The 11101-nt window shown below is 54.5% G+C and overlaps 1 protein-coding gene across 2 annotated transcripts; it reads right to left on the reverse strand.

Annotated features, from left to right (window-relative positions):
- Positions 1 to 2635: 2635 nt before the first annotated feature.
- On the reverse strand, positions 2636 to 10424 carry ASB16 (ankyrin repeat and SOCS box containing 16). Of its 2 annotated transcripts, none has more exons than XM_084615713.1 (5): positions 9722 to 10424; positions 8630 to 8897; positions 6347 to 6839; positions 5189 to 5302; positions 2636 to 4371 (listed from the first exon to the last, which is right to left on the reverse strand). In XM_084615713.1, the coding sequence occupies exons 1-5, from the start codon at positions 10032 to 10034 to the stop codon at positions 4186 to 4188; spliced, it is 1374 nt and encodes a 457-aa protein (XP_084471839.1). In that variant the 5' UTR covers positions 10035 to 10424; the 3' UTR covers positions 2636 to 4185. The 2 variants fall into 2 exon arrangements, with proteins under 2 accessions (XP_084471839.1, XP_084471840.1); XM_084615714.1 differs by having other exon boundaries at positions 9714 to 10038.
- Positions 10425 to 11101: the final 677 nt, after the last annotated feature.

Consider the following 11101-nt stretch of genomic DNA (forward strand, 5'->3'; position numbering starts at 1 on the left):
TAAATTGGTTAGTCTCTAAGGTGCCACAAGTACTCCTGTTCTTTTTAAGTCAGATTGGTGAATTCAATTCAAGGGGTGGGATCTGGCCGGCTGTGTGTCGGCCTTAAACACTTCTTCATTCCATCTTCTTTAAGACAGCACCAGCCTTTCTGAATGGCAGCAGCTAAAGCTAAACACAGGGGTTTCCTAAACACAGGACAAGGAGAACTGGAAATGTATGCTGGTGTGCAGGACTCCCCCCAACCGCCCAGGACAGGCTGAAGGGGTGGGGGTGTCTCGCTCTGGCATTTCCAGTGTGGTTTTCTTAAGCTTTTATTTGTTAAAACCAAGTTGCTAGCCCTGCTGGTGACCAAGAAAACCCTCTGATGTAACTGGGGCTTCTGGAGTCTGCAGGTAGCCAAGCACAATTCATTCAGCTCAGCAGGTGTGAACCCTGAGGCCTTATGATGGTAGTTTATGTATCTTAACTTTTCCATGACTGCTGGGCAAAGCCTGCAAAAAAGGAGGCATGGTTCTATTAGGAAGATCCACGTGCTCTTACTGTCACATCTCAGAGGTTAGGAAAGTAGCACTCCTCGCTTTCCAGCCCCAAATCTAGTTTAAACACCAGATGCCAAGAGGTTTCAGAGTAGCAGCCGTTAGTCTGTCGTTGCAAAAAGAAAAGGAGTACTTGTGGCTCACGAAAGCTCATGCTCAAATAAATTGGTTAGTCTCTAAGGTGCCACAAGTCCTCCTTTTCTAGATGCCAAGAGGGTTTGCACTAAGATGGAAGAGGCTATTTGAGGTAAAGTGGACTTAGAACTGGAGATCTCCCAGTCACTAACAGATCCACTATAGGGCATGTCATGGCAATAACTATGCCAGTAATAGGACTCTCATGCTTATTCTGCAAAAGCACAGCCATTGACCACTGGGGCTAAAGGAGGAGAATCTCCCTTAGCTGCTAGCACTAGAGAGGCTGTGACACACAGTTGGCAAGTCTGATTTCATCCAGTAGAGGACAGTGGTACATTTTTATATAAACACTTCCTCCATTACAATGTTTTAAAGGGAACTAGATAGCATTGGTTTTAAGGGAAAATCCAGACACTCAAAATTCAGTGTTGCTTCTGCAACGTACAAGTTATCATACCAGCTTGGAACAAGAGGCTGAAGTTTGTTATCTTGCTTCTAGCAGCAGCCCCTGTCTAATGCTTAGAGGGGAAAAAAATTAACCCGCCTCCTGTACTGAACCCAGCCATTCTCTGCTAGGAGTGATGTCTTCTGAGCCCCTGGTATCCTCATGTATATTGCCTCTCCAATCCAAGCCCTGAAAATCAGATCTGGACTCCCCCAAGGCCAGGAGTGTTTGGACTGGGGGATTGGGTTGTGGTATTCCAAGCTCTGGGGCTCAGTGCTAGTCTGGGTTGGATTCAAGCCCCTCTCTGACAACTTATTGGTTATAAGAGAGAGGGCAGATGGCCCAGTAGTCAAGGTGCTTTCCTAGGACATGGGAGCCCTAGCTTCTATTTCTTGCTGGCCCCCAGTGCCTCAGTTCCCCCTCTGTAGAACAGGGATAAGAGCATAGCCCTGCCTCCTAAGGGCATAGGGAGGTACTTGGTTAGCATGGAAATGGAGCAGAGATTTGGTCTATGGCATTGCTATGCCTTCTCCAACTGCTTGGCTCTACCAGGGCCTGAAGCTGTGAATTCACCATGCCAGGAGCACTGCCTGGCCCCTGTATATCGCACCACTGCAGGAAGCTGCACACCCTGCCAAAGAGGGATTTTCCACCCTGGCATCCCCCTCCAAAGATCTCCCCTTAATGGGCCCTGACCAAGGTTCCCTCTAATTTTTGGCAGGCTGTGTGCACAAAAAATTTCTTCTGGGCAAATTTTTGTGCACAGGGTGTTTTGCCATGGGCATGGGGTTTAGGATCTGTGTGCACATGCACACAGCTTAGAGGGAACAGGGGCCCTGACCCTGTTCAGCTCTATCTCCAGGCCCTAGGACAGGGATTCCAAGGTAGAAAGAAAAAAGAGTGAAATTTAATTGCCCCTGGAGCAGGGGTCTAGGCTGGTTTGGTTTTTAAGGCCCATATAGGCTGTTGGTGGTGTTTAAAGGGCAAAACACTCATACCCTTTTAAAAAGGAAAGCAGAGCAATCCTGGCTTCTATTCTCAATTGTCCCATTGATTTGCTTGGCTAAATCACTAATATTTCCCCAGCTGTAAAATGAGGTCCTGCTTTCCCACATTTGTAAAGGGCTTGGAGATGGCCCACAGCGGTCATTAGTAACAGCGCTTTCGCTTTGGGACCTGTAACAATCTCCAGCAGCTGCCCTCCGACTTTCTTCGGTGCAAGGTGAAACATTTCCAGCTTATGCAGCCTCTCCTTGAAAGGCAATCCTGCCTCTGCATCTAGTGGCTTCTACTGCCCACCTCTCGTGATTTTCCTTCTCGAGATGCAACAGTTGATGACACCAGCATTGACGCCAGAGAGGAGAGTGCTTATACGAACACCCGAGGAACAGCTAAGGGTATTCTCATTAGCAAGGAACCACAGACCCAGGCCTACCCCACAGCAATGCAGGAAAAGATTTAAAACAAACTTGTTTTGAAATATATTTGCTCTAGCTTTTTATTTTACATGGGGAAACTAACGCAGGCTGCCCCTAAAGGGCAAACTGCAGGCAGTTTTTGAGCTCATGAGATTAAAATACATAATCAGGATTCAAGTTAAAAGACTGGATAATAACATCCATAATTCCATTAGAAGGTTGTTTTTAAAATCCCTTGGAAGGGCTACAATGTGTTCTAGTGGCTAGAGCAGTGGACTGGAGAGCAGGGATCGATTCTCAGCTCTACCACGGGCCTGCTGGGTGACCTTGGGCAAGTCACTTCTACTGCCCCATGCCTCAGTTTACCCCCTTTACAGCTGGGGAATGAAACAGACCTGCCTTTAACTGCTTTGAGATTTACAGATGGAGAGCTGGGTATTTTTAAAAACATTCCTGCTTCAAGGAATAAACCAACAGAGGGGTCAGGAGGAAACTTCCCCTATGGGGAGGTTATTCCATTATTGGTCACTGGCGGTATCCTTGACCTCTCTTCCGGAATGAGCTGGAACGGGCCATTCTTGGACACAGGACAAGATGAGCTTCTGGGCTGGTACTCCCTAGGGCTCTGTCCATTTAGGTCTTTACACCACACTCCTGAATTTAAGAGTGCTCCAGTTTGGAAGGGATACACACAACAGGCATCAGGCCTTAGCCACAGGCATTGCAAAACCTGGCAGCAGATTCCATCTGCGTTCATGTTTTGTGCTTTTCAGCTGCTGGCCCGTTTGTGGATCCAAAACGATGCCCTGGTTACAGAGGGTACCGGCATCCCCAAGACTGGAGTTTCTGACCCCAGTTCTTGGTATTTAGAAAGAAGGGTTTAAAAACAAAAAAAACCCAAAGACATCAATCAGACCAGTGATCATCCAGCCTAGTGTCCTGTGTCCAGCAGGGGGCAGTATCAGCTGCTTCAGAGGAAGGCGCAGAAAACCCAGCAGAAGGCTGCTGTGGGAGGACCTGCCCCAGGGACAAGGATGAAACATTCCCCGTTCCCCTCAGAGTGAGACGTTCTTTCTGACCCCCTTCGTCAGCATTTGGCTCGTGGCCTGAAGCAGAAAGGGTTTAAACATATAGAGACTCTTGTATTTTAGAAGGCTTTGCTATTCTACCTCAGCATTTCCTTGTTCTCTAGTGAAGTGTCCAGTCCTTTCTTTGAGTCCTGCTCAGCTCTTGGCTTCAATGATCTCTTGTGGCAGTGAGTTCCACCGACTAACTAGGTACTGCATGGGGAAGAATATTCTGCTGTGTCAGGTTTAAGTATGCTGCTTTTGAATTTCATTGACCGTCCTTTGTCCTCACATTATATGCAGTAGAGCAGGGTGGAAACTGGTGCTAGCATAAGCCAAACCCTGTTATAAAAGTATATTCAGAAAAGGCTAGATTCTGCCAACCTCACTCATGCTGATCAGCAACTTACTCTATAAGTAGCCCACGGGGCTACTACTTGGCATGAGTCAACTGACAGAACACGGCCCCTGATGCGTTGGGATCTCAGCCTGTGTTGAAGCCCACTGGCTCTCTCTAGTCACTCGTCAGCAATTCAAAGCTATTCCCCAAAGATCACGCCCGAAGGATGCATCTTCTCTTTCATCGGATGTAGCCCTCAAGAGGGAGCTGCAGATAATCCCGCAGAGACGGGGGCAGTTTGAGTTCGGGGATGGCAGAATGGCACCGTCCTCCCAGGTGCTTTCGCACGGCACAGCGCGCCAGGTGCTGCAGCTGCCGGGGCTGGTTCGTCATCTGGAGAGCAGAGTCGTAAAACGTCTTGTGTTCCTGCCAGGACGGAAGGAGGATTAAACGAGGCTCCGTCTATCACAGAGCACAGCAGTTAAGTACAGGGGCAAGGAGAGGCAGACACAAGCGGCTTCCGCAGAGTTAGAGGCAGATCTCCTACCCAGAAGCCCCTCACTTTATTAAGTCCCCCATTGTGCACTCAATAAAGGCTGGAAATGAGAAGGTTTCTAGCCATTCGAGGGAGGGGAACATGGTGGTGGGGCGCAAACAACCAAATTCGCTTTAAGATGGAACTGGATAAATTTATGAATGGGATGATATGATGGGTGGCCTACCACAGCAGGGGCCTGGACTCTGAGCCAGGAGGTCCCTTCCACGCTTATATCCCAGTCCTCTCTAGACCTTGGAGGACCCCCAGCCAATGAGATCACCAGCATGGAGCGGTGTTTAGGAACCACTGATCTAGTCCCCTTGAGGGGGTTTCTTTATCTGGACCAGGTTTAAAAGTCCCAAGCTATGGAGACTGTCCTGCAGCCACAGATCCCACTCTCTGGTCCCTCAGGCGAGTTGCTCAAAGACCCAAATTCTCGAGGTTATGCAGAATACATGCGATATAGATGTCTACTGGGACGGCTAACATGTCGCCTACAGCCCCAAGCAGACTGAGCATCAGGCCGCATATTAGGCAGCAGCATAAAACCCTCTGTCCCCAGCAGGTACCTCCAGGGCAGACGCTTGCCCTGCTGCAGCCCCAGGTGCACCTCATATGGGGGCCAAGCCACCATTCGGCCTCCAGAACCACCCAAGCTGCACCTCTGCCCTGCCTGGTGCCAAGCAGGCTGCAAGCTGGAGGTACCTGCCACATCTCCGGAGGCACCACTTCCACCCAGGAATGGCAGGACGGGATCCGGTCGTAGGAGTTCAGCACGACTTCCAGGGCACGAGGGGCCAAGGAGCAGAACTTCAGCATCTGAGAGCCAGGCGGGAGAGAGCAGAGGACAGGGTGAACTGGCCAGGAGGGTGGAGAAACACAAGGAGGGCGAGGGTGCCAGCCAAGCTAGAGGGAGCCAGAGACGATCGCGCAGTGATGTGGGCCTCAACCCTAGAGCGCTGGGAAATTCCTGCTGTCACAGGGTCAGATCCCAGCAAGCGTGGACTCAACTCTCCCTCCCTGCACGCACGATGGAAGGAGTAAACGCAAAGCTTACCACGTGCACGTTTCAGAAGGGACTTAATCCCCCTTGCACTGAGCGAGGTTCACCCTACACTGCTGTACCACATGGCTGCATTTATACTGTGTAGGTCTGTAGTTGGCAAAGGGGTTTGGGATCCTACAGGAAGGCTGTAGGTGCTCTGGGAACTGCCAGGGACCCGCCTCTGATGGCTGGTGCCAGATACTTCAGAGGAAGATGCAAGAAGGGAAATGAACAGCAATCCTATAGATGCAGTTTCTTCCTAACCCCAGCAATTAGTGGCTGGTTTATGCCCTGAAGCACGAGCATGAACCCATCTCCCAGGCACAAAGGGAGCCTCATACAGAATTAGGATGGAGAGATTAAAAAAAAGACCTATTAGCCCTCATCATCAGAGCAACCAAGGGTGGTGCTGGGGGATTAAGGGAGATGCATTTCACCCCCCACCTTCCCCGGCTTTTACTCGTCTCTTGAGGTCACCCTTAGCCAACGTGACTCGTTTCTACCCGAGGAGTTCAATGCACCTCACAAACGTTAACTCAGCCTCACAACTCTGAGGAGTGAGAAATGGGGAAACCGAGGCAGAGAGCCTCCTAAGTGACTTGCCGAGATCACACAGGGAGTCTGTGGCAAAGCTGGGGCCAGAACCCAGGAGTCTGGGCTCCATGGCCTTCCACTCCTTCCATCACTAGGCCCAACTCCCTCCTCCGAGCGCAGGGGAACAGGACCCAGGAGCCCTGCTCTAACCATTAGACTCCCCTCCCTCCGGAGTCCCGACTGCCAGGCAGTGCTTTAGCCCCCAGGCCATTTCCCTCCCTTACCTTGGGGTGGATGGCCGCTGCCCCGTGAGCCAGCAAGGTGGCGATGATGCTCTCGGGCTGCCCGTCCGGGCACTCCTCCACTGCCTGCAGGGCGCAGTCCATGGGCGCGTAGCCGGCACAGTTGCGGACGTTCACGGCAGCCCCGTGCTGGAGCAGCAGCTCCACCAGGCGGGGCTGGCAGTTGCCGCAGGCATTGTGGAGCGGGGTGTGGTTCTTCCTGCCGGCCGTCCTGGCGTCGGCCCCGCACTCCAGCAGCCGCTTGGCCACCCGGTAGTAGCGCTCGGCCTCGGCAGGCCTGTCGGAGCTGGCGCAGGCGGCATTGAGGGCCGTCTCCCCTTCCCGGTTCCGGTGGGCAAGGGCGGCCCCGTAGCCCAGGTAGAGCTGCAGGTGGGCCTCCAGGCCGTGCTCGGCGGCCACGTGCAGCGGGGTCGTCCGCCGGTCCCTGGTGCTCAGGTTCACCAGGGCCCCGTGCTCCAGAAGCAGCTCGGCGCACCTGCAAAACACACAGCCAGGCTCACCCTTCCCCAGCCCCTACCTCTGCTGCTCCGGGGTGCTTCAGCTTCCGCTCCGAGGCCTGCGGGGGGGACTGCCGGGAAGTGGGGGGAATCCTTCTCTCCTTCCCAAGCTGGGTGGGAGAGCTGGGTTCAGGTCCTGCTGCCGGGGCATGGGGCGAACAGGTGCCGCTCCCAGGATGAATTGGGGCTTCGATCGGTCTGAGGCAAGCGTGCTCAGGCTGGGGGCAGCGAGCTGGCTGGATCCAAGCTCCATGGGAGGGAGGGCCCAGCATGGAAGCGTCAGGCTCCGCTGGGCTGAGGGTCTACGGGGTGGCTCCTGGCTTCGGCACTAAGCCCTCGTCCCTTGCAGGGGGCGACTGGCAGGCAGCACTGTGGCAAAGGAAGCCCAGACTACACCCCACCCACCAACCCCAGCAGGGAGCATGGAGTACCCTGTGCTCAGGCCTGAGTCCCCTGGGGAATCCGGGCCGCTCCATGCCAACTAGGGCACGGCCCAGGCTAGCGTTGCCTCCATTCCCCAGCCCCTAGCTCCTGCCACAAAGACACAGCCCGGTTCTGGACACATTCTTTGCTTCCCCAGGACTCCAGGGGCTGCGGCTCGCAGGGCACAGACATTCGGGGCGTGCCTGGGCCTGGCAATCACAGGCTCAGCAGCGGGGCCCCTGATGTGCTTGGATCAATCTTGCTGGCTGGGAGCACAAGCCTTCCTCATGACCACCCCCTCGCCCATCAGGCAGGGACTGGAGTGTCTCGTGCCACCACACCAGCCCCACTGGCTGCTCACAGGGCCAGTGTCAGAGGTAGGGTGACCAGATGTCCCGCTTTGGGGGTCTTTTTCTGAAATAGGCTCCTATTATCCCCCACCCCCTGTCCCAATTTTTCACACTTGCTGTCTGGTCACCCTAGTCAGAGGGCTCTGGAGATCCAGCATCCGCAGGGCCGGGGGAGCAGCAGACAGATTCCCTGGGGCTACCGTTCACACCACATGCCTCCATCCTGCGCCAGAAGGAGCTCTCCTAGGGGACATTTGCTCGCTGTGGCCCATACAGCCCTCAGCTTCTCTGCGAGGCTGCTGGCCAAGGGGGCCAGCTGGGATCAGAGGGGGAGTCAGGCTGGCATGTGCTGCTTGGCTGAACAGTTGCTTTTCTCTGGAGGCTGCAACTCACGCGCCGCAATCTCCGCTTTCATTTAAAAACAAACAAGGCCAAGATTTTCAGAAGTCACAAGTGACTCTGTGGGGGTTTCCAACGGACACCTGGCAGAGAGCGGATTTTCAGAGGGCACGGTCTGGAAGCCAGGCCCCTCAAGGGCAGCTCAAAGAGACCACCCAAAACCAGAGGTGCCCGTGTCATGGGGTCACGTCATCACTAGACTTTTGGCCCCACACCTCTAGCCCTGACCATTGGGAATAGAATCGTCAAAATAGGAACCGAGGCAGCAATGTCTGCAGACTGCCTGAAACAATAGCTCAGGGAGGTGCGACCCATCTCGTTGACTCTGAAGACTAGTGACAACCGGTGAAATGAGATCACTTACCTCTTCTGCTACTGATCTAAGCTAGGCATAGCGTGACGATCTAAGGTGGAGCCTTGTGTTGGCTTCTCCAGTGTGGGTGGATCTCTGCCTGTGGGCAGAACTTGGGGGAGTGCCATTTCCCCCCTCCCAAAGTCCAGCTAGTTTGCAAGTCATTGACCTGCCTGCCCTATAGTCTCTGCTGGTTAGGGTAGAAATTCCCCTTCAAGACATTCCCCCACCCCTGCACACTTACCGCAAGGTCTCCGGGGAGGTGCAGAGATGCAGCGGGGCCAGCCCCTCCTCCGACAGCACGTTGGCATTGGCACCATAGCTCAGGAGCAGCTGGGCACAGTCAGCGTGTTGGTGGATGCAGCTGTCATGGAGGGCGGCCTTCCCGCCCACCACGGCGTCGACCTCTGCCCCTTGCAGAATCAGGTGCTTCACGCAGTCCCGATAGCCTCTGGCCGCCGCGATCCGCAAGGGGGAGGTGTGCTTCTTCTGAGGGCTCAGCACCCACAACCCTGAGGGGGGGCAGGTGGGAAGGAGAGCAGGGGAATCTCAAAGCGCCCTGCCCTGGGGTTCCACTCATGGTCATTAAATCGAGACTGCCAACCTCGACTCTGACCATAATCCACCCCCCCCGGACTTCCTGGAATTCCTCTGTGGGATCCTGCCCCTGCAGAGGGCTGAGCACACACATGATCTCAGAGTCACAGCGAGGCAGGGGGAGACGGCAGAGAGAACCAGAGCAACTTGCTCAAGATCCAAGAAGCAATGGGGTTTAGGGGCCAGGGCGTCAGGGAACCAGAGCTCTGTTCCTGGCAGGGAAGCTGCCCTGCCAGGGCATCTTTGCCAACTCTCTGCCCCTGTTTTTCCCCTCCCACCACTTACGTGCCTTGGCTATTTAGCCTGCAGACTTTCCAGGACAAGGAGCTACTCTTGACTACATGTATGTACAGCACCTAGCGCCCACAGACCTACATTGCAGCTGCTACTGTAATACAAATAAATGAACAACTGCACAGCAACTAAGTGGCAGAGATGGGACTAGAACCCAGGACTCCTGCTGCCCATCCCCTGCTCTCCAGTGGAAGTCACGTGCTCAGGAATGAGCAAAGAACCCAGGAAACCCCAGGGGCTTTCGCTGAACTCTGCTTGGCTCCTTTCTGCCACACTTGGAGCAAAGCCCCAAGAACCGACACATCCTTGGGAGCACAAGATCTCTGGCTCTGTTCGAGGGGTGTGGGGAAATCATTTAAACTAGGGCAGTGGGGGACAGGAAAGCAGTACTCAGCCCTGGGTTTGTTCCAACCACAAGCCCAGAGCAGAAACCCCACCTCCGTACCCAGCTCTGCCGCCCACATCAGCTCCTCGCTGACCATCTCCACGATCACGTTCGCGACAGCCTCGTCTTTGAAGATGCTCTTGATAGTCTGCAAGTCCCCAGTGTACAGGATGTTGTGGACAGCAGGGTCCCGGCAGTATTGGGGACGCCGGGCGGGCTTGGGGAGCAGGGAGCTGCTGGTGGCCGGTGGGAACCTCCTGGTCAGGCATTGCCTTGAGAGAGCCCTCCGACGATCCTCCCACTCCAGCCGCTCTCTCTGTAGGCGCAGGGCGCGCAGGGTGGAGGAAGTGAACGCGAAGGTCTCCCTAGACATTCTCTTGGCTCCGCGGGACGGGGCTTAGCCAGGGCAGCCTCCTTGCCTCTGGGACGGGCAGATTAGTGCCCCCTGCCACCTCCCTCAGGCTTGCGAATATGGGTATGAGCAGAAAACCCCTCCCCTTGTTGATTCAGAAGAGAAAGCCAGGCCGTGCTATAAATAGCGGGGATACTTACTCTGGCAGTAAGCAGAAGTTTCTGCAGGGTCATGTTCCATCTGGGGCCGGTGGCGTTTAGAGCCAGTAGCCTGTTGCTGGATGGCAGGAGTTTAAGCAGTCTGGGGATAGAACAAGCCTACAGCAGCCCAGGGAGACTTTCTGGTCAGACACGCAGCCCGAGTGGGAAGCGGGGTTGTCCCCGTACACCCCCCGCAGAGCAGTGGGGCTGAGTCCACAAGGGTGGGGGGGGGGGGAGGAAGAGTGGTGACATTCAGTGCCCTGCTCCAGGCTGAATGGTGTAGTGTCACGCCGCCTCCCTTTCCTCGCATGGCCACACTGCGGCCCTCAGGCACCTGCTGTCAGGTCACCACGTGGCCTTGCGTTTAAGCCATTACCTTGTCTGACTCAGGGCTCAATTCTGAGAGGTGCCAACAAAGAGCAGTCGTAGGTGGTCGACCCTTCTCAGGATCAGCTCTCCGGGGCCAGGAACCGCTCTTTCTCCTAGTTGTACAGCCACCCCCAGGCCAAATTCAGAATAAAAGGCAGTGCAGAACACAACCCTCGGGCCGGAGAATTTGTAGCCTCGATCATAGACACCTGCAAGGGGGAAGCAGGTCACCTCTCTACAGAGGGAACCAGGGACATTGTGAAGTATTTCCTTAAGCCCTTTCAATTCCAGTCCACAAGTGAAGAGTGAGCAAGAGTGGGAGGAACGGAAACCCCGCCAGTCTACAGATTAGAGAGTTAAATCACAAGCCACGTTTTCACTGGCATCATTGATGACTGATGGTGTTGGCAATTCAAGAGCAGTTTTTAAATAGACCGGGGGGAACAAAACAAAAATTGGTAACCTGCTTGAGGCAACATTAGCACACCGGGCACTTCCCTCCAGCCACATGCGGGAGTC

This window comes from Lepidochelys olivacea (genome assembly GCF_965140295.1).
Source record: "Lepidochelys olivacea isolate rLepOli2 genome assembly, chromosome: 27".
In the NCBI taxonomy this organism is placed as follows: Eukaryota; Metazoa; Chordata; order Testudines; family Cheloniidae; genus Lepidochelys; species Lepidochelys olivacea.